The sequence below is a fragment of the Zophobas morio genome, unplaced genomic scaffold (assembly GCF_036711695.1).
Source record: "Zophobas morio isolate AGI-343-1 ecotype UQ-CSIRO unplaced genomic scaffold, CSIRO_AGI_Zmor_V1 ptg000949l, whole genome shotgun sequence".
In the NCBI taxonomy this organism is placed as follows: domain Eukaryota; kingdom Metazoa; phylum Arthropoda; class Insecta; order Coleoptera; family Tenebrionidae; genus Zophobas; species Zophobas morio.
The window spans coordinates 44493-68418 of NW_026973051.1; the positions used below are offsets into that span (position 1 = coordinate 44493).

The window sequence follows — 23926 nt, forward strand, 5'->3', positions numbered from 1 at the left end:
GAGCCCGTAGGTTATCTGAGTGGCTTAAAAGTACAAGAAATCACTTCAAAAGTGTGCGGCCGTGCCTGAGAGCCCCAAGAACCCGGAATAATAACACTTAGGGGTAGCTGCTTTTTATTATCACTCCTAACTGTCTAACCTCTATCTCACAATCACCAGCGCGCACTCGCTTAGTGCCCGCGCTGCCAACTTAACATATCAAGCATCCCTACATCCCCCCTCTTTTGTATTATTCTTTACTTTAAACTAGATTTACAAAACTAAGATATAACTATTAAAATAACAACGTATCTAAATAATATAATACTAGAAAGTGGTTCAATTTATCACAAAATCTTTAAATCTGCCTGGTGGTTTTTTCGTGCGGTTTGGTCTCGCAGAGACGGGAGGTGTTGGCGTTTTTGGTTGTTTGTTGGTTGGTGAAGACATGATCTCTGGCTCAGAATTTCTTGGGGGATTTTCACCCAGCTCTGGTAGTTTTTGCAAATGTTGTCGGTTTCTTCTGACCTGGCCATGAGGAGTCTTTACCCAGTATGATCTTGGTGTTTCATGTGGCGTCTGCACCATTCCCTCTTCTTTTCGATGAATAAGCCACACTCGATCACCAGCCTTCAGCTCCGCATTATCTTTCGTGCGATGCCGTCTATCGTAGTGATGTTTTTGTCGTTGTTTTTCTGCCTCCATTTCTCTCCTAATTGCTTGATGGTTTGGCAGCTTTGGTACCAATCTTCTGCTTATTGCTGGCACCCTGTCCCGTAACTGCCTGCCAAACAACAGCTGGGCTGGGGAGGCTCCGCAGGATAAGGGAGTATTTCTGTAGGCCAGCATGCCCAGAAATGGATCCTCGTTCTTCTTCAAGATGGTTTTCAATAGTTTGACTGCACTTTCTGCTTGTCCATTACTCTGCTGGAATTCCGGGCTGCTGCTCACCCATCGAAATCCGTAGTCCTTGGCAAAAGTTCTGAACTCGAGGCTGTCGAACTGTTTACCGTTATCGCTTCTTAATTCTTCCGGAATTCCATGGTGCGAGAATATGTCCTTGAGATATTCTATTGTTTCTAAGCTAGTCAGTTTTTTCAGCTTGCGAATTTCAGGGTATTTCGAGTAATAGTCCTGCACCACTAGGTAATTCTTTCCATTGTAGTAGGCGAGGTCCGCACCTAGGACTTTCCACGGACGGGATGGTACTGTGGAAGGGATCATTGGCTCGACTACAGGCTGGCGGTGCTTGATACAAGTCTCGCAGTTTTCAACCATATCCTTCAGATGTCGGCGTATTTCAGGCCACCAAACTGTTGTCTTCGCTTTTTCCAGACATTTGGGCGTGCCCAGGTGTCCATCGTGTAGTACTCGCAAACATTGCTTGCGGAGGGCCCTGGGGATTACTAAGCGATCTCTATAACAGATTAGGTTATTGTGGATTTTTAATTCGTTACGAAATTTAAAGTATGGTGTCACGGCAGTAGGTGGTTTTCCTGGCCATGTTTCTACTACAAATTTCTTCAATAGTTGCATTTCTTGATCTTCCTCCTGATGTTTCCGTACCACCTCTTCTGAGCAGGAACTCGATGATAGTTCTGTCAACACTGCGTTTTATTTCCTGGTCCTTAAGCGCTGAATCGCCGTCGCGGACGCCTTCGTGTAGAGGTGCGCGAGATAACGCGTCGGGTACATGGAATGTTTTTCCCGGGACATATTGCACATCATAATTAAACTTTAACAACCGCATTCTTAGTCTTTGTAATCGGTTGGAGAGTTTATTAATTTCTTTCGTCGTTAATATCACTAACAGCGGTTTGTGGTCCGTTAGCACTAAAAAACGCGATCCTATGAGAAATTGCTCTAACCGTTCGCATGCCCACGTGGCTGCGAGTGCTTCTTTTTCGATCTGAGCATACCGTTGCTCCGCGTCACTTAAGGTTTTGGAACAAAAGTACACTGGTTTCCAGTTGTCGTCATTTTGCTGTTGTTCCAACACAGCTCCAATTCCAAATGCTGAGGCGTCGGCTGCGACTCGTCTTGGTTTGTCGACGTCATATTTTGCTAATACGGGAGCTGATGCTATAGTTTCCTTTAAATTCTGGAATTCTTCCTCGTGTTTTTCTGTCCATACAAATGACGTGCTGTTTTTTATCGTCTCTCGTAGATACTTGGTTTTCTCGGCAACATTGCTAATAAATTTCGCGACATAATTTACCATACCAAGAAATCGTTTGACTTCTGTTGGGTTGTTGGGTGCTGGATAGTCACGAATAGCTGCTATGCTTTTTGGGTCAATTTTGATATCTTCCGCTCCAACCACATATCCCAAGTAAGAGGTTTCTGATTTGTTGAATTCACATTTGTCTTTGTTGAGCGTTAAACCGTGTTTCTTCACTACTGTTAGCACTTTGTCCAAATTTTCATTGTGTTCTTGACTGTTTCTGCCCGTGACTAGAATATCGTCAGCATGCACGTGTATCCAGTCAGACTGAAGTTCTTGTATTATTCCATACAGTGTTTTTTGAAATATTTCTGGAGCCGATGTTATACCGAAAGGTATTCTTCGATACATGTATCTTCCAAAAGGTGTTATGAACGTGGTGTATTTTCGTGATTCCGGTGTAATTTCCAGTTGCCAAAACCCGGAAGAGAAATCTAATTTCGAAAATAACTTGGCTTCCCTCAATTTGGCAAGCGTTTCGTCCACTGATGGGAGCTGATACCGTTCGCGTCTCACGAACTGATTTAATTGCGTGAAGTCTGCACACACACGTACTTTACCGTTTTTCTTTTGTGCTACCACCATAGGTGCACACCACTCTGTTGGACTGTCCACACGTTCGATCACTTTTTGTGTTACCATTTTGTTTATTTCTTTTTCCACTTGCTTCATTAACGGAAGGGGTATTCTTCCCCAAACCTTTGAATACTTCAGGCCATTTTGCGAGAATTTCTTCTTTGGTTGATCGCTTATTTTCTAGCCTCACTTGATCGATCATTTTTATCTCGTTTCCCAACCGCTGTACGATCTGTAGTTTCAGCAAAGCTGGTTCTCCCAGAAGGTTTTCGTTCGTGTCAGCGACGTAGGCTTTAATGACTTCTTGTCTCCCACCTATTTCTAAGGGAATTTTTATTTTGCCCAGTACGGGACATCTGTTTTGGCCCAAACCTGCTAATACTGTTCGAGTAGGTTTCAATCTGTAATGATTTTTTAATTTCTCTTCATAGTCTTTTGAGGTTATGACCGATACCTCAGCCCCTGTGTCAAGTTTAAAGACTAATTTTATTTCACCACAGTTGAGAGTCATGCGAAACCGGCTGGATCGCTGCACTCTGTTCACCTTAATAACTCGATAAAGCTCATAGTCACTGTTGTCAGTGCTACTTTGATCTGCTTGTACATTTTCATTAATTCGTTTCGTTCGGCACTCAGACCCATAGTGACCAATCAGTCGACATTTTCTGCATTTTTGGTTGTTGGCTGGACATTCTGTTCTGGGATGGCTTGGTTCTTTACCACAGCGCATACATTTGTTTCTGTTTTTCTTTTTTTTCTGGTCGATTCCTTTGTTCTCGACTACTTTTCTGCTTTTGTGGCTTTTTGTTCTTGACAGCGCCTATATGCACCCCCTCTCTGAGCTCTTGGTTTTCTGTTTTGATCGTCTCAGCTTGCATAATTTCATTTACCGTCATTTCTAGGGTTAATTTTTCAGTCAATTGTAGTGACTCGGATAATTTTTGATCCCGTATGCCCACTACAAGTCGGTCACGAACCAATTCGTCCTCTAACTGTCCGTATTTACAGTCTTTACCTAGAGCAACAATGGCAGTAATATATTCTTGTGCGGACTCACCTTCTTTTTGGTTTCTCCGATTGAACTTGGCTCTTGCATAAATTATATTTGTAGTTCCAACAAAGTAGCCAGTAAAAAATTGTTTCGCCTCTGCGTACGTGTCGAATGAATACTCCTCTTTCTTTTTCGTTTCGAGAATCTTCGTGACTTTCTGGCCCATGTGGAGCAAAAGACTATTTATTTGTACTTTCTCGTCTGCTGTGTCCAAATTTGTCGTTATTCTGTAGCGTTCATTATGCGTTAGCCATGCCGTCCATTCGTTTTTGTCGAAACTAAATGCTTCGGGAGCCGGCACTGAATTAATTACGCTTGGTTTTGCAGTTGAGTGCAGATTCTGGAGCATTTGTTGTAGGACGTTCAGTTGTTGGCGTAGGTCAGCGATTTCCTGCTTATCGTCGCCGTTGTCCGTCATTTTGTGGATTTTCTTGTTTGTTTCTTTTTCGAACTTATCCGTTGGTTGTTTTCACACCTGACACCATGTGCGGCCGTGCCTGAGAGCCCCAAGAACCCGGAATAATAACACTTAGGGGTAGCTGCTTTTTATTATGACTCCTAACTGTCTAACTTCTATCTCACAATCACCAGCGCGCACTCGCTTAGTGCCCGCGCTGCCAACTTAACATATCAAGCATCCCTACAAAAAGTGACGTTTCTGAAGAATTTTAACAATTTTCTTGTATCTACGAACGCCAGAATGCATAAAATTGACCTAAACGTCTCATTTTCCTATTCTGAGACGATTCTGCATGCTTTAAGTGTGTTTGGTGGATCAGAACCATAAAAAAACTTTGAAATATAGTTCAAATTCAATAAAAATCGACAAAAATACAGTTTCTAGCTAAAATTTGATGGTTTCGTTGCACTTTCCGAGCCCGTCGGGTATCTGAGTGGCTTAAAAGTAAATAAATAAATAAATAAATAAATAAATAAATAAAGTTTATTGCCCAACAGAACTACACATTCCAGTTACAGGACAATTATAAAGAATATAAAAACAATGACAACAATTCAGAATCAAAGAAAATAACAAATTAATAAATTAAATGCATAAATAATCAAAGATCTCAATATAATGAAACATAAGAACAGTAACTTAACTTAAATAAAATTAAAATAGAAATAAATGAATGAATGAATAAATTAAAGCCGAAATAAATACCTACATTTATCTGCAATATCAAAAATCAAACACACAATCTGTAAATCTAGGCATATACATCAAGAAATAAATAACTTAAATTAAAATACAACAGTATGAAAACCATATCTGAAAGTAAAGTGTAAACTACTTAAGCTTAATTCTAACAGTGTCTTTTATAGACTTAAGGCTAGTGTTAAAAATGTCAAAATCGGAATTCATTTCTATTTCTTTTAAAAAATAGCTTATTAGATATATCGGTGCTTTTCTCCCAAAATTAGTTCTAGCAATGCTAGTGTATAATGTTACAGAATGCCTGCTGCTAGTTCTAGGTACCAGAAAGGACAAAGAATTAGTTAAGGCCCTGCAATCAATTTGATTATTTAATAATTTATATAAAAAGACGATAACGCCAGTAACACGTCTACAAAATAATGAACTCATATCAAATTTTTCTAGTAGAGCTGTTTGCGGATAATTTCTCGTTGGCCATGTTTTCTGTTCCTTAAAATAGAGGTACTTTAAAAATCTGCGCTGTATGTTCTCAAGGCATACTACTTGATAGTTGTAATAAGGAAACCAAGCTAACGCACAGTATTCTAATTTAGAGCGCACCAAAGCATAGAACAAAGTTTTCAAAGCTTGAATGCTAGTGAAATCTTTGCAGTTTCTAATAAGGAACCCTAGTGATCTTTTAGCTTGTGAAGTAATGCTCTCCACATGTTCTGCAAAACTGAACTTATTATCATACAAAACACCTAAATCCAAAATGGAAGAGCATTTCTGTAAGCTGTGATGATTGATTTTGTAATCAAACTCGCATACATTAAGCTTGTGTGTGAACGAAATAATAAAGGATTTATTCTCATTTAAAGGTAAAAAGTTGAGCAATGACCAAGAAACCAAATTATTTATGTCTTTTTGAAGAAGCAAGGAGTCACTATTACCACTAATTTCACGGTATATTTTAATATCATCTGCGAAAATGAGAACTTTTGAGTAGCGAATACAATCTAGCACATCGTTAATAAATAATGTGAATAGCAAAGGACCAAGAGTGGAGCCCTGCGGCACTCCAGCAGCTGTGATGTAACTGTTGGACTTAAATCCATTTACTACCACAAAATTGTTGCGCTTAGTCAAATAAGATTCAAAAAGATTTGTGAGAGAATTAGAGAAACCAATATTCGACAGCTTTCTTAATAAGAGCTGGTGGTTGACTCTGTCAAAGGCCTTTGAAAAATCACCATACATCACGTCCAATTGACCTCTGTTATCCAAAGCCTGAGATATATCTTGGGAATAGCAAGTTAAATTCGTTAAAGTGGATCTGCCCATGGTAAACCCATGTTGGCCCTCATTTACTAACAACTTAGTTTGGAAGGAGATCTGATTAAAAAGAATACGTTCAAATATTTTTGAAAAATTGCACAGCAACGAAATAGGTCTATAATTGCTCACTGCTGAAACATCACCACTCTTGAAAATGGGCACAATCTTGGCGGTTTTCCACTTATCCGGAAAGCATGAAGTTTTTAAAATTATATTAAAGATATGCATTAGGGGCTTAACGAAAACATTACAACAGTCTTTAACCAGAAAACTGGGAACTTGATCATCTCCAGCAACTTGACTATCCTTAAGTAATTTTATTGCCCTGCTTACATCATCTTCAGAAATAACCACATTAATGCAACTATTACTAATACCTGTAAGCTGACTTGAATGAGCAAAACTATTCAATGAAGGATTATGAAAAGACGAAGAAAAGAATTTAGCAAAGCAATTAACAATATCAGCTGGGTTATCATGAAAATTATGGTTAAGGTGAACTTTATTGGGAATATTGGAGCGCCCCTTTTTTTCTTTGATATACGACCAGAAGTATTTAGGATCACGCAGTAAAGCATGCTGAACATTTTTAATGTAGTTATTAAAATCCCGACGCAAGAGTTGTTTAACAATACGACGTAAAGAACTGAAGTGATTTCGAAGATGACAGGAAGGCTTTCGTTTGATTTCTCTAAACACTTTATGCTTCAGAATGATTTGTTGTCTAAGTTCAGTAGTATACCAACTCGGGAAACTGAATTTGGAACATTTAAACAATGGTACATGTTTATCAAACAATGAGTACAATATTCTGTATAACGTCTCACAGGCACTATTCACATTAGTGGACTCATACAGGACATCCCAATTAGTGGTTAATAGACCATTATATAAAGAAACATAGTCCGCCTTTTTAAAGTTATAAGTTTTTACATCTGTACACATAGACAAATTTTCGTAGGTACCAGTTTTTAAAACCAAATTAATATTAAGCGCAGGATGGTGTCGATCTTCTGGCACAATAGGACAGGTGTCCTGTTCAACCAAACATTTGCCGTAATTGGTAAAAACTAAGTCCAGTAATACCTTATTACAGTTACGAATATTGTTATACTGTGTAAGGTTCAAAAAAGACATCATATTAAATACTAAATTAGATTTTGAATCCTTTACATTATTCGAAAAAGTAGGAGCATTGAAGTCACCAATTATAAGAATATTATCTAATTCAACAGCAATATTTTCAAAACATTCTAAAAATAATTCATATTCTTGAATGGACACATCCGGAGGAATATATATCACAAAAATAAATAAAGAACTACGTCCACAACATAACTTACAAGCAACTATATCAATAAGATGAAAAGCGTAGAAAACTGATAAATCAACACTCGACACAGGAAATTTGTCACTAAAAGTACAAGAAAACACTTCAAAAGTGACGTTTCTGAAGAATTTTAACAATTTTCTTGTATCTACGAACGCCAGAATGCATAAAATCGACCTAAACGTCTCCTTTTTTTATTCTGAGACGATTCTGCATGCTTTAAGTGTGTTTGGTGGCTCAGAACCATCAAAAAACGTTGAAATATAGTTCAAATTCAATAAAAATCGACAAAAATACTGTTTCTAGCTAAAATTTGATGGTTTCGTTGCACTTTCCGAGCCCGTATGGTATCTGAGTGGCTTAAAAGTACAAGAAAACACTTCAAAAGTGACGTTTCTGAAGAATTTTAACAATTTTCTTGTATCTACGAACGCCAGAATGCATAAAATTAACCTAAACGTCTCCTTTTCCTATTCTGAGACGATTCTGCATGCTTTAAGTGTGTTTGGTGGCTCGGAAACATCAAAAAACTTTGAAATATAGTTCAAATTCAATAAAAATCGACAAAAATACTGTTTCTAGCTAAAATTTGATGGTTTCGTTGCACTTTCCGAGCCCGTATGGTATCTGAGTGGCTTAAAAGTACAAGAAAACACTTCCAAAGTGACGTTTCTGAAGAATTTTAACAATTTTCTTGTATCTACGAACGCCAGAATGCATAAAATTAACCTAAACGTCTCCTTTTCCTATTCTGAGACGATTCTGCATGCTTTAAGTGTGTTTGGTGGCTCGGAAACATCAAAAAACTTTGAAATATAGTTCAAATTCAATAAAAATCGACAAAAATACAGTTTCTACCTAAAATTTGATGGTTTCGTTGCACTTTCCGAGCCCGTTGGGTATCTGAGTGGCTTAAAAGTACAAGAAAACACTTCAAAAGTGACGTATCTGAAGAATTTTAACAATTTTCTTGTATCTACGAACGCCAGAATGCATAAAATTGACCTAAACATCTCCTTTTCCTATTCTGGGACGATTCTGCATGCTTTAAGTGTGTTTGGTGGCTCAGAAACATCAAAAAACGTTGAAATATAGTTCAAATTCAATAAAAATCGACAAAAATACAGTTTCTAGCTAAAATTTGATGATTTCGTTGCAATTTCCGAGCCCGTGGGGAATCTGAGTGGCTTAAAAGTACAAGAAAACACTTCAAAAGTGACGTTTCTGAAGAATTTTAACAATTTTCTTGTATCTACGAACGCCAGAATGCATAAAATTGACCTAAACGTCTATTTTTCCTATTCTGAGACAATCCTGCATGCTTTAAATGTGTTTGGTGGCTCAGAACCATCAAAAAACGTTGAAATATAGCTCAAATTCAATAAAAATCGACAAAAATACAGTTTATAGCTAAAATTTGATGGTTTCGTTGCACTTTCCGAGCCCGTAGGATATCTGAGTGGCTTAAAAGTACAAGAAAACACTTCAAAAGTGACGTTTCTGAAGAATTTTAACAATTTTCTTGTATCTACGAACGCCAGAATGCATAAAATTAACCTAAACGTCTCCTTTTCCTATTCTGAGACGATTCTGCATGCTTTAAGTGTGTTTGGTGGCTCGGAAACATCAAAAAACTTTGAAATATAGTTCAAATTCAATAAAAATCGACAAAAATACAGTTTCTACCTAAAATTTGATGGTTTCGTTGCACTTTCCGAGCCCGTTGGGTATCTGAGTGGCTTAAAAGTACAAGAAAACACTTCAAAAGTGACGTTTCTGAAGAATTTTAACAATTTTCTTGTATCTACGAACGCCAGAATGCATAAAATTGACCTAAACATCTCCTTTTCCTATTCTGGGACGATTCTGCATGCTTTAAGTGTGTTTGGTGGCTCAGAAACATCAAAAAACGTTGAAATATAGTTCAAATTCAATAAAAACGACAAAAATACAGTTTCTAGCTAAAATTTGATGATTTCGTTGCAATTTCCGAGCCCGTGGGGAATCTGAGTGGCTTAAAAGTACAAGAAAACACTTCAAAAGTGACGTTTCTGAAGAATTTTAACAATTTTCTTGTATCTACGAACGCCAGAACGCATAAAATTGACCTAAACGTCTCCTTTTCCTATTCTGAGACGATTCTGCGTGCTTTAAGTGTGTTTGGTGGCTCAGAACCATCAAAAAACGTTCAAATATAGTTCAAATTCAATAAAAATCGACAAAAATACAGTTTCTAGCTAAAATTTGATGGTTTCGTTGCACTTTCCGAGCCCGTAGGGTACCTGAGTGGCTTAAAAGAACAAGAAAACACTTCAAAAGTGAGGTTTCTGAAGAATTTAAAAAATTTTCTTGTATCTAGGAACGCCAGAATGCATAAATTGACCTAAACGTCTCCTTTTCCTATTCTGAGACGATTCTGCATGCTTTAAGTGTGTTTATTGGCTCAGAACCATCAAAAAACGTTGAAATATAGTTCAAATTCAATAAAAATCGACAAAAATACAGTTTCTAGCTAAAATTTGATGGTTTCGTTGCACTTTCCGAGACCGTCGGGTATCTGAGTGGCTTAAAAGTACAAGAAAACACTTCAAAAGTGACGTTTCTGAAGAATTTTAACAATTTTCTTGTATCTACGAACGCCAGAATGCATAAAATTGACCTAAACGTCTCCTTTTCCTATTCTGAGACGATTCTGCATGCTTTAAGTGTGTTTGGTGGCTCAGAACCATCAAAAAACGTTGAAATATAGTTCAAATTCAATAAAAATCGACAAAAATACAGTTTCTAGCTAAAATTTGATGGTTTCGTTGCACTTTCCGAGCCCGTCGGGTATCTGAGTGGCTTAAAAGTACAAGAAAACACTTCAAAAGTGACGTTTCTGAAGAATTTTAACAATTTTCTTGTATCTACGAACGCCAGAATGCATAAAATTGACCTAAACGTCTCCTTTTCGTATTATGAGACGATTCTGCATGCTTTAAGTGTGTTTGGTGGCTCAGAACCATCAAAAAACGTTGAAATATAGTTCAAATTCAATAAAAATCGACAAAAATACAGTTTCTAGCTAAAATTTGATGGTTTCGTTGCACTTTCCGAGCCCATAGGGTATCTGAGTGGCTTAAAAGTACAAGAAAACACTTCAAAAGTGACGTTTCTGAAGAATTTTAACAATTTTCTGGTATCTACGAACGCCAGAATGCATAAAATTGACCTAAACGTCTCCTTTTCCTATTCTGAGACGATTCTGCATGATTTAAGTGTGTTTTGTGGCTCAGAACCATCAAAAAACGTTGAAATATAGTGCAAATTCAATAAAAATCGACAAAAATACAGTTTCTAGCTAAAATTTGATGGTTTCGTTGCACTTTCCGAGCCCGTAGGGTATCTGAGTGGCTTAAAAGTACAAGAAAATACTTCAAAAGTGACGTTTCTGAAGAATTTTAACAATTTTCTGGTATCTACGAACGCCAGAATGCATAAAATTGACCTAAACGTCTCCTTTTCCTATTCTGAGACGATTCTGCATGCTTTAAGTGTGTTTGGTGGCTCAGAACCAGTACCGAAACTAGCTATAGGCGGAGTAGGCCCTTGCCTAGGGGCGCCAACGACAAGGGGCGCCAAATTCGTCCAAAAATTATGTTGCACTAAACAAGAACAATTTTTTTTTTCTTTTTTTATATTTTATCATACTTAGTATCTGTTTTGTATACTCATTAAAAAATATAAACAAAATTGTTCTGTTAAATTGCATTTTTTATGTTTAAAGGAGGGGGCCTAACGCAAAGTTTGCCTATAGCTAAATATTCTCTAGTTTCAGCACTGCTCAGAACCATCAAAAAACGTTGAAATATAGTTCAAATTCAATAAAAATCGACAAAAATACAGTTTCTAGCTAAAATTTGATGGTTTCGTTGCACTTTCCGAGCTCGTAGGGTATCTGAGTGGCTTAAAAGGACAAGAAAACACTTCAAAAGTGACGTTTCTGAAGAATTTTAACAATTTTCTTGTATCTACGAACGCCAGAATGCATAAAATTGACCTAAACGTCTCCTTTTCCTATTCTGAGACGATTCTGCATGCTTTAAGAGTGTTTGGTGGCTCAGAACCATCAAAAAACGTTGAAAAATAGTTCAAATTCAATAAAAATCGACAAAAATACAGTTTCTAGCTAAAATTTGATGGTTTCGTTGCAGTTTCCGAGCCCGTTGGGTATCTGAGTGGCTTAAAAGTACAAGAAAACACTTCAAAAGTGAGGTTTGTGAAGAATTTTAACAATTTTCTTGTATCTACGAACGCCAGAATGCATAAAATTGACCTAAACGTCTCCTTTTTCTATTCTGAGACGATTCTGCATGCTTTAAGTGTGTTTGGTGGCTCAGAACCATCAAAAAACGTTGAAATATAGTTCAAATTCAATAAAGATCGACAAAAATACAGTTTCTAGCTAAAATTTGATGGTTTCGTTGCACATTCCGAGCCCGTTGGGTATCTGAGTGGCTTAAAAGTACAAGAAAACACTTCAAAAGTGGCGTTTCTGAAGAATTTTTACAATTTTCTTGTATCTACGAACGCCACAATGCATAAAATTGACCTAAACGTCTCCTTTTCCTATTCTGAGACGATTCTGCATGCTTTAAGTGTGTTTGGTGGCTCAGAACCATCAAAAAACGTTGAAATTTAGTTCAAATTCAATAAAAATCGACAAAAATACAGTTTATAGCTAAAATTTGATGGTTTCGTTGCACTTTCCGAGCCCCTAGGGTATCTGAGTGGCTTAAAAGTACAAGAAAACACTTCAAAAGTGACGTTTCTGAAGAATTTTAACAATTTTCTTGTATCTACGAACGCCAGAATGCATAAAATTGACCTAAACGTCTCCTTTTCCTATTCTGAGACGATTCTGCATGCTTTAAGTGTGTTTGATGGCTCAGAACCATCAAAAAACGTTGAAATATAGTTCAAATTCAATAAAAATCGACAAAAATAGAGTGTCTAGCTTAAATTTGATGGTTTCGTTGCACTTTCCGAGCCCGTTGGGTATCTGAGTGGCTTAAAAGTACAAGAAAACACTTCACAAGTGACGTTTCTGAAGAATTTTAACAGTTTTCTTGTATCTACGAACGCCAGAATGCATAAAATTGACCTAAACGTCTCCTTTTCCTATTCTGAGTCGATTCTGCATGCTTTAAGTGTGTTTGGTGGCTCAGAACCATCGAAAAACGTTGAAATATAGTTCAAATTAAAAAAAAATCGACAAAAATACAGTTTCTAGCTAAAATTTGATGGTTTCGTTGCACTTTCCGAGCCCGTAGGGTATCTAAGCGGCTTAAAAGTACAAGAAAACACTTCAAAAGTGACGTTTCTGAAGAATTTTAACAGTTTTTTTTATCTACGAACGCCAGAATGCATAAAATTGACCTAAACGTCTCCTTTTCCTATTCTGAGTCGATTCTGCATGCTTTAAGTGTGTTTGGTGGCTCAGAACCATCGAAAAACGTTGAAATATAGTTCAAATTCAATAACAATCGACAAAAATACAGTTTCTAGCTAAAATTTGATGGTTTCGTTGCACTTTCCGAGCCCGTAGGGTATCTGAGTGGCTTAAAAGTACAAGAAAACACATCAAAAGTGACGTTTCTGAAGAATTTTAACAGTTTTCTTGTATCTACGAACGCCAGAATGCATAAAATTGACCTAAACGTCTCCTTTTCCTATTCTGAGTCGATTCTGCATGCTTTAAGTGTGTTTGGTGGCTCAGAACCATCAAAAAACGTTGAAATATAGTTCAACTTCAATAAAAATCGACAAAAATACAGTTTCTAGCTAAAATTTGATGGTTTCGTTGCACTTTCCGAGCCCGTAGGGTATCTGAGTGGCTTAAAAGTACAAGAAAACACTTCAAAAGTGACGCTTCTGAAGAATTTTAACAGTTTTCTTGTATCTACGAACGCCAGAATGCATAAAAGTGACCTAAACGTCTCCTTTTCCAATTCTGAGTCGATTCTGCATGCCTTAAGTGTGTTTTGTGGCTCAGAACCATCAAAAAACGTTGAAAAATATTTCAAATTCAATAAAAATCGACAAAATACAGTTTCTAGCTAAAATTTGATGGTTTCGTTGCACTTTCCGAGCCCGTAGGGTATCTGAGTGGCTTAAAAGTACAAGAAAACACTTCTAAAGTGACGTTTCTGAAGAATTTTAACAGTTTTCTTGTATCTACGAACGCCAGAATGCATAAAATTGACCTAAACGTCTCCTTTTCCTATTCGGAGTCGATTCTGCATGCTTTAAGTGTGTTTGGTGGCTCAGAACCATCAAAAAACGTTGAAATATAGTTCAAATTCAATAAAAATCGACAAAAATACAGTTTCTAGCTAAAATTTGATGGTTTCGTTGCACTTTCCGAGCCCGCAGGGTATCTGAGTGGCTTAAAAGTACAAGAAAACACTTCAAAAGTGATGTTTCTGAAGAATTTTAACAGTTTTCTTGTATCTACGAACGCCAGAATGCATAAAATTGACCTAAACGTCTCCTTTTCCTATGCTGAGTCGATTTTGCATGCTTTAAGTGTGTTTGGTGGCTCAGAACCATCAAAAAACGTTGAAATATAGTTCAAATTCAATAAAAATCGACAAAAATACAGTTTCTAGCTAAAATTTGATGGTTTCGTTGCACTTTCCGAGCCCGCAGGGTATCTGAGTGGCTTAAAAGTACAAGAAAACACTTCAAAAGTGACGTTTCTGAAGAATTTTAACAGTTTTCTTGCATCTACGAACGCCAGAATGCATAAAATTGACCTAAACGTCTCCTTTTCCTATTCTGAGTCGATTCTGCATGCTTTAAGTGAGTTTGGTGGCTCAGAACCATCAAAAAACGTTGAAATATAGTTCAAATTCAATAAAAATCGACAAAAATACAGAGTCTAGCTAAAATTTGATGGTTTCGTTGCACTTTCCGAGCCCGTAGGGTATCTGAGTGGCTTAAAAGTAGAAGAAAACACTTCAAAAGTGACGTTTCTGAAGAATTTTAACAGTTTTCTTGTATCTACGAACGCCAGAATGCATAAAATTGACCTAAACGTCTCCTTTTCCTATTCTGAGTCGATTCTGCATGCTTTAAGTGTTTGGTGGCTCAGAACATCAAAAAACGTTGAAATATAGTTCAAATTCAATAAAAATCGACAAAAATACAGTTTCTAGCTAAAATTTGATGGTTTCGTTGCACTTTCCGAGCCCGCAGGGTATCTGAGTGGTTTAAAAGTACAAGAAAACACTTCAAAAGTGACGTTTCTGAAGAATTTTAACAGTTTTCTTGTATCTACGAACGCCAGAATGCATAAAATTGACCTAAACGTCTCCTTTTCCTATTCTGAGTCGATTCTGCATGCTTTAAGTGTGTTTGGTGGCTCAGAACCATCAAAAAACGTTGAAATATAGTTCAAATTCAATAAAAATCGACAAAAATACAGTTTCTAGCTAAAATTTGATGGTTTCGTTGCACTTTCCGAGCCCGTAGGGTATCTGAGTGGCTTAAAAGTACAAGAAAACACTTCAAAAGTGACGTTTCTGAAGAATTTTAACAGTTTTCTTGTATCTACGAACGCCAGAATGCATAAAATTGACCTAAACGTCTCCTTTTTCTATTCTGAGTCGATTCTGCATGCTTTAAGTGTGTTTGGTGGCTCAGAACCATCAAAAAACGTTGAAATATAGTTCAAATTCAATTAAAAATCGACAAAAATACAGTTTCTAGCTAAAATTTGATGGTTTCGTTGCACTTTCCGAGCCCGTAGGGTATCTGAGTGGCTTAAAAGTACAAGAAAACACTTCAAAAGTGACGTTCCTGAAGAATTTTAACAGTTTTCTTGTATCTACGAACGCCAGAATGCATTAAATTGACCTAAACGTCTCCTTTTCCTATTCTGAGTCGATTCTGCATGCTTTAAGTGTGTTTGGTGGCTCAGAACCATCAAAAAACGTTGAAATATAGTTCACATTCAATAAAAATCGACAAAAATACAGTTTCTAGGTAAAATTTGATGGTTTCGTTGCACTTTCCGAGCCCGTAGGGTATCTGAGTGGCTTAAAAGTACAAGAAAACACTTCAAAAGTGACGTTTCTGAAGAATTTTAACAGTTTTCTTGTATCTACGAACGCCAGAATGCATAAAATTGACCTAAACGTCTCCTTTTCCTATTCTGAGTCGATTCTGCATGCTTTAAGTGTGTTTGGTGGCTCAGAACCATCAAAAAACGTTGAAATATAGTTCAAATTCAATAAAAATCGACAAAAATACAGCTTCTAGCTAAAATTTGATGGTTTCGTTGCACTTTCCGAGCCCGTAGAATATCTGAGTGGCTTAAAAGTACAAGAAAACACTTCAAAAGTGACGTTTCTGAAGAATTTTAACAGTTTTCTTGTATCTACGAACGCCAGAATGCATAAAATTGACCTAAACGTCTCCTTTTCCTATTCTGAGTCGATTCTGCATGCTTTAAGTGTGTTTGGTGGCTCAGAACCATCAAAAAACTTTGAAAAATAGTTCAAATTCAATAAAAATCGACCAAAATTCAGTTTCTAGCTAAAATTTGATGGTTTCGTTGCACTTTCCGAGCCCGCCGGGTACCTGAGTGGCTTAAAAGTACAAGAAAACACTTCAAAAGTGAAGTTTCTGAAGAATTTTAACAGTTTTCTTGTATCTACGAACGCCAGAATGCATAAAATTGACCTAAACGTCTCCTTTTCCTATTCTGAGTCGATTCTGCATGCTTTAAGTGTGTTTGGTGGCTCAGAACCATCAAAAAACGTTGAAATATAGTTCAAATTCAATAAAAATCGACAAAAATACAGTTTCTAGCTAAAATTTGATGGTTTCGTTGCACTTTCCGAGCCCATAGGGTATCTGAGTGGCTTAAAAGTACAAGAAAACACTTCAAAAGTGAAGTTTCTGAAGAATTTTAACAGTTTTCTTGTATCTACGAACGCCAGAATGCATAAAATTGACCTAAACGTCTCCTTTTCCTATTCTGAGTCGATTCTGCATGCTTTAAGTGTGTTTGGTGGCTCAGAACTATCAAAAAACGTTGAAAAATAGTTCAAATTCAATTAAAAATCGACAAAAATACAGTTTCTAGCTAAAATTTGATGGTTTCGTTGCACTTTCCGAGCCCGTAGGGTATCTGAGTGGCTTAAAAGTACAAGAAAACACTTCAAATGTGACGTTCCTGAAGAATTTTAACAGTTTGCTTGTATCTACGAACGCCAGAATGCATAAAATTGACCTAAACGTCTCCTTTTCCTATTCTGAGTCGATTCTGCATGCTTTAAGTGTGTTTGGTGGCTCAGAACCATCAAAAAACGTTGAAATATAGTTCAAATTCAATAAAAATCGACGAAAATACAGTTTCTAGCTAAAATTTGATGGTTTCGTTGCACTTTCCGAGCCCGTAGGGTATCTGAGTGGCTTAAAAGTACAAGAAAACACTTCAAAAGTGACGTTTCTGAAGAATTTTAACAGTTTTCTTGTATCTACGAACGCCAGAATGCATAAAATTGACCTAAACGTCTCCTTTTCCTATTCTGAGTCGATTCTGCATGCTTTAAGTGTGTTTGGTGGCTCAGAACCATCAAAAAACTTTGAAAAATAGTTCAAATTCAATAAAAATCGACCAAAATTCAGTTTCTAGCTAAAATTTGATGGTTTCGTTGCACTTTCCGAGCCCGCCGGGTACCTGAGTGGCTTAAAAGTACAAGAAAACACTTCAAAAGTGAAGTTTCTGAAGAATTTTAACAGTTTTCTTGTATCTACGAACGCCAGAATGCATAAAATTGACCTAAACGTCTCCTTTTCCTATTCTGAGTCGATTCTGCATGCTTTAAGTGTGTTTGGTGGCTCAGAACCATCAAAAAACGTTGAAATATAGTTCAAATTCAATAAAAATCGACAAAAATACAGTTTCTAGCTAAAATTTGATGGTTTCGTTGCACTTTCCGAGCCCATAGGGTATCTGAGTGGCTTAAAAGTACAAGAAAACACTTCAAAAGTGAAGTTTCTGAAGAATTTTAACAGTTTTCTTGTATCTACGAACGCCAGAATGCATAAAATTGACCTAAACGTCTCCTTTTCCTATTCTGAGTCGATTCTGCATGCTTTAAGTGTGTTTGGTGGCTCAGAACTATCAAAAAACGTTGAAAAATAGTTCAAATTCAATTAAAAATCGACAAAAATACAGTTTCTAGCTAAAATTTGATGGTTTCGTTGCACTTTCCGAGCCCGTAGGGTATCTGAGTGGCTTAAAAGTACAAGAAAACACTTCAAATGTGACGTTCCTGAAGAATTTTAACAGTTTGCTTGTATCTACGAACGCCAGAATGCATAAAATTGACCTAAACGTCTCCTTTTCCTATTCTGAGTCGATTCTGCATGCTTTAAGTGTGTTTGGTGGCTCAGAACCATCAAAAAACGTTGAAATATAGTTCAAATTCAATAAAAATCGACGAAAATACAGTTTCTAGCTAAAATTTGATGGTTTCGTTGCACTTTCCGAGCCCGTAGGGTATCTGAGTGGCTTAAAAGTACAAGAAAACACTTCAAAAGTGAAGTTTCTGAAGAATTTTAACAGTTTTCTTGTATCTACGAACGCCAGAATGCATAAAATTGACCTAAACGTCTCCTTTTCCTATTCTGAGTCGATTCTGCATGCTTTAAGTGTGTTTGGTGGCTCAGAACTATCAAAAAACGTTGAAATATAGTTCAAATTCAATTAAAAATCGACAAAAATACAGTTTCTAGCTAAAATTTGATGGTTTCGTTGCACTTTCCGAGCCCGTAGGGTATCTGAGTGGCTTAAAAGTACAAGAAAACACTTCAAATGTGACGTTCCTGAAGAATTTTAACAGTTTTCTTGTATCTACGAACGCCAGAATGCATAAAATTGACCTAAACGTCTCCTTTTCCTATTCTGAGTCGATTCTGCATGCTTTAAGTGTGTTTGGTGGCTCAGAACCATCAAAAAACGTTGAAATATAGTTCACATTCAATAAAAATCGACAAAAATACAGTTTCTAGCTAAAATTTGATGGTTTCGTTGCACTTTCCGAGCCCGTAGGGTATCTGAGTGGCTTAAAAGTACAAGAAAACACTTCAAAAGTGACGTTTCTGAAGAATTTTAACAGTTTACTTGTATCTACGAACGCCAGAATGCATAAAATTGACCTAAACGTCTCCTTTTCCTATTCTGAGTCGATTCTGCATGCTTTAAGTGTGTTTGGTGGCTCAGAACCATTAAAAAACGTTGAAATATATTTCAAATTCAATAAAAATCGACAAAAATACAGTTTCTAGCTAAAATTTGATGGTTTCGTTGCATTTTCCGAGCCCGTTGGGTATCTGAGTGGCTTAAAAGTACAAGAAAACACTTCAAAAGTGACGTTTCTGAAGAATTTTAACAGTTTTCTTGTATCTACGAACGCCAGAATGCATAAAATTGACCTAAACGTCTCCTTTTCCTATTCTGAGTCGATTCTGCATGCTTTAAGTGTGTTTGGTGGCTCAGAACCATCAAAAAACGTTGAAATATAGTTCAAATTCAATAAAAATCGACAAAAATACAGCTTCTAGCTAAAATTTGATGGTTTCGTTGCACTTTCCGAGCCCGTAGAGTATCTGAGTGGCTTAAAAGTACAAGAAAACACTTCAAAAGTGACGTTTCTGAAGAATTTTAACAGTTTTCTTGTATCTACGAACGCCAGAATGCATAAAATTGACCTAAACGTCTCCTTTTCCTATTCTGAGTCGATTCTGCATGCTTTAAGTGTGTTTGGTGGCTCAGAACCATCAAAAAACTTTGAAAAATAGTTCAAATTCAATAAAAATCGACCAAAATACAGTTTCTAGCTAAAATTTGATGTTTTCGTTGCACTTTCCGAGCCCGCCGGGTACCTGAGTGGCTTAAAAGTACAAGAAAACACTTCTAAAGTGACGTTACTGAAGAATTTTAACAGTTTTCTTTAATCTACGAACGCCAGAATGCATAAAATTGACCTAAACGTCTCCTTTTCCTATTCTGAGTCGATTCTGCATGCTTTAAGTGTGTTTGGTGGCTCAGAACCATCAAAAAACGTTGAAATATAGTTCAAATTCAATAAAAATCGACAAAAATACAGCTTCTAGCTAAAATTTGATGGTTTCGTTGCACTTTCCGAGCCCGTAGAGTATCTGAGTGGCTTAAAAGTACAAGAAAACACTTCAAAAGTGACGTTTCTGAAGAATTTTAACAGTTTTCTTGTATCTACGAACGCCAGAATGCATAAAATTGACCTAAACGTCTCCTTTTCCTATTCTGAGTCGATTCTGCATGCTTTAAGTGTGTTTGGTGGCTCAGAACCATCAAAAAACTTTGAAAAATAGTTCAAATTCAATAAAAATCGACCAAAATACAGTTTCTAGCTAAAATTTGATGTTTTCGTTGCACTTTCCGAGCCCGCCGGGTACCTGAGTGGCTTAAAAGTACAAGAAAACACTTCTAAAGTGACGTTACTGAAGAATTTTAACAGTTTTCTTTAATCTACGAACGCCAGAATGCATAAAATTGACCTAAACGTCTCCTTTTCCTATTCTGAGTCGATTCTGCATGCTTTAAGTGTGTTTGGTGGCTCAGAACCATCAAAAAACGTTGAAATATAGTTCAAATTCAATAAAAATCGACAAAAATACAGTTTCTAGCTAAAATTTGATGGTTTCGTTGCACTTTCCGAGCCCGTAGGGTATCTGAGTGGCTTAAAAGTACAAGAAAACACTTCAAAAGTGAAGTTTCTGAAGAATTTTAACAGTTTTCTTGTATCTACGAACGCCAGAATGCATAAAATTGACCTAAACGTCTCCTTTTCCTATTCTGAGTCGATTCTGCATGCTTTAAGTGTGTTTGGTGGCTCAGAACTATCAAAAAACGTTGAAATATAGTTCAAATTCAATTAAAAATCGACAAAAATACAGTTTCTAGCTAAAATTTGATGGTTTCGTTGCACTTTCCGAGCCCGTAGGGTATCTGAGTGGCTTAAAAGTACAAGAAAACACTTCAAATGTGACGTTCCTGAAGAATTTTAACAGTTTGCTTGTATCTACGAACGCCAGAATGCATAAAATTGACCTAAACGTCTCCTTTTCCTATTCTGAGTCGATTCTGCATGCTTTAAGTGTGTTTGGTGGCTCAGAACCATCAAAAAACGTTGAAATATAGTTCAAATTCAATAAAAATCGACAAAAATACAGTTTCTAGCTAAAATTTGATGGTTTCGTTGCACTTTCCGAGCCCGTAGGGTATCTGAGTGGCTTAAAAGTACAAGAAAACACTTCAAAAGTGAAGTTTCTGAAGAATTTTAACAGTTTTCTTGTATCTACGAACGCCAGAATGCATAAAATTGACCTAAACGTCTCCTTTTCCTATTCTGAGTCGATTCTGCATGCTTTAAGTGTGTTTGGTAGCTCAGAACTATCAAAAAACGTTGAAATATAGTTCAAATTCAATTAACCCTTAATTACTCGCATGCGTGTATAAAATACACGCAGTTGACGTTTTTGTCGGCCATTTGCTAAAAACTATTTCAATGCGCAAGCGCTTCTAGGTATTCCTCATTTATCTTTCTTATAAGCATTTGAGGTTAAGAACAGCGACCGTACAGTGTGTTATTGCTAATTAAATTAGTTTGATTTTGTCCTGTGTACAAATTACACCGTGCGACTTAATATGTAAGTATTAATTGTGTAAAGTATAAAACATACATCGAATAAAATTTGATCAAAAACTGATTACAAAAATATTTTTTCACTTGAAAACAGGTTTCCAATCCAAGTGAGGAATCCCAATTGTTTGACTGATGAAGAATTAGCTGCTTTTCATGATGAAGATCTATCTGAAGAACAAATAGTGGGTGGAGACGATTCAGCAGATTCCGAAGAACAATTCGAACTTAGTGAACATGAAAGCAATTCAGAACAAGAGGCTAGTGGCGATAACAATGTCGATAATTTGGTAAATGAAGATGAACATTCAGATTATTCAGTTACGGCAACAACAGCTCTTCAAAATGCAAACGATGGCGATGGTCCAGTTTACAAAACAAAGCATAACTTGGAATGGAGCAAATTGCCTCTGAAGAAAAAGTCAAAGACACCTGCAAAAAACATTTGTAAAGAACGTTGTCATCCCCTCGTCCCAAAAAGTGAGATATCAAACGAAATATCTGCTTTTGAGAAATTTATAAATGCTGCGATGGTTGAAGAGATTGTAAGATGTACAAATATTTTTATCAGAAGAAAACAGGAAAATTATGCGCGAGAGAGAGATGCACGTGAGACAAATAAGGAAGAATTTTTGGCATTCTTGGGACTGCTGATTCTCTCCGGTGTAAAAAAACAAGGTCATACCAATTTTCACGAATTGTTTAGCGCCGACGGAACGGGAATAGAAATATTTCGAGCTTGTATGAGCGCAAACCGTTTCTTGTTTCTTCTTTCTGTAGTCCGATTTGACGATGTGGGCACTAGAGAAAACAGACGCATAACCGACAAAATGGCAGCAATACGACATATATTTGATGCATTTGTTGCAAACTGCAAGGGCTCTTATTGCGTTGGAGAGTTTATGACAATTGACGAGATGCTGATTCCTTTCCGAGGAAGATGCAGTTTTATTCAGTATATGCCAAACAAGCCGGCAAAGTATGGACTAAAAATTTTTGCTTTATGCGATTCCAAAACATTTTACTTGTCTAATTTAGAGCTTTACTGTGGCAAGCAGCCAGACGGACCTTATGTCTGTGAAAATTCTCCACAAGCAGTTGTCAGTAGGTTGACAAACGACTACGTTGGAAAAAATAGAAACTTGACGACTGACAATTGGTACACGAGTTACCCACTTGCAGAGGATTTACTAAACAAAAAAACCACATTAGTTGGCACATTGAGAAAAAATAAAAAAGAGATACCTGCCGAACTATTACCTAATAAATCACGACCAATTCCATCTTCAATATTTGCGTTTCGGAAGGATATGACGCTAGTATCCTATTGCCAAAAAAAAAATAAAGCTGTGATACTACTCTCGACTATGCACGCCGACGATATTGTCGACAGATCTTCAAATAAGCCTGATATCGTTTTGTTTTACAATTCTACTAAAGGCGGAATTGACACCGTTGACGAAATGTGTGGTAATTATTCGGTACAAAAACGAACAAGACGCTGGCCTCTGGTTCTTTTTTTCCAAATGATTAATATTGCGGGAATAAACTCTAACATAATTTATAAATACTTTCACATAGACTCCAATAAACAGCCACGACGTATTTTTCTGAAAAACGTTGCATTGTCTTTGATGAAGCCTCATCTGGAAACTCGAGCAAACATTGAGACGCTTCCTATAGATATAAAAGGCTTTCTTTCTAAATATAAAAAAACTTCAACGAACATTGAGAGGAATGTTACAAGAAATCGAGGTAAATGTGTCTTTTGCGAAAGTAAGAAAAATCGCGTTACAACCATCACATGCGACTTGTGTGGTAGACTAGCATGTAAAGAACACGTAGTAAAAACACAAGAATGCGTAAGCTGTCGTAAAAGTAGAACAGAAGAGCAAGAATAAAGTCTTATTCTCATTGTTTTAGAATTGAATTTTTGTTTTTTGTTTCTCATTTTTGTGAATTTAAAGTTATTTTATGTTGTATGTTCTAAATTTAAATAAAACCCTAGAGTATTTTTGAATTTGAATTTTGAATTGTTGAATTTTTCTTATTGTACAAGTTGGTTAAAATCATAAAAATTATAAAACTGAAATAAAAGAAAAGCTTAAAAAGTCCAAAAACGTGATGGTGTATAAAATACACTGTGCGACCAATTAATAAACAAGACAAAGCGCGAGTAATTAAGGGTTAAAAATCGACAAAAATACAGTTTCTAGCTAAAATTTGATGGTTTCGTTGCACTTTCCGAGCCCGTAGGGTATCTGAGTGGCTTAAAAGTACAAGAAAACACTTCAAATGTGACGTTCCTGAAGAATTTTAACAGTTTTCTTGTATCTACGAACGCCAGAATGCATAATATTGACCTAAACGTCTCCTTTTCCTATTCTGAGTCGATTCTGCATGCTTTAAGTGTGTTTGGTGGCTCAGAACCATCAAAAAACGTTGAAATATAGTTCACATTCAATAAAAATCGACAAAAATACAGTTTCTAGCTAAAATTTGATGGTTTCGTTGCACTTTCCGAGCCCGTAGGGTATCTGAGTGGCTTAAA

General features: G+C 36.6%; 1 protein-coding gene across 1 annotated transcript; it reads left to right on the plus strand.

The window, feature by feature from the left end:
- Positions 1–6783: 6783 nt before the first annotated feature.
- Positions 6784–23276, plus strand: LOC135122188 (piggyBac transposable element-derived protein 4-like). The gene is made up of 2 exons (XM_064046394.1): positions 6784–6875; positions 21473–23276. The coding sequence occupies exons 1-2, from the start codon at positions 6784–6786 to the stop codon at positions 23274–23276; spliced, it is 1896 nt and encodes a 631-aa protein (XP_063902464.1).
- The last annotated feature ends 650 nt before the right edge of the window (positions 23277–23926 follow it).

What these genes read in the sequence shown, in the direction of transcription:
- LOC135122188 (XM_064046394.1), top strand. Translation starts at nt 6,784, where the DNA reads ATGAAAATTATGGTTAAGGTGAACTTTATTGGGAATATTGGAGCGCCC. An exon ending in GAAGTATTTAGGATCACGCA is followed by an intron (nt 6,876 to 21,472) that starts GTAAAGCATGCT and finishes ACTTGAAAACAG; the next exon opens with GTTTCCAATCCAAGTGAGGA.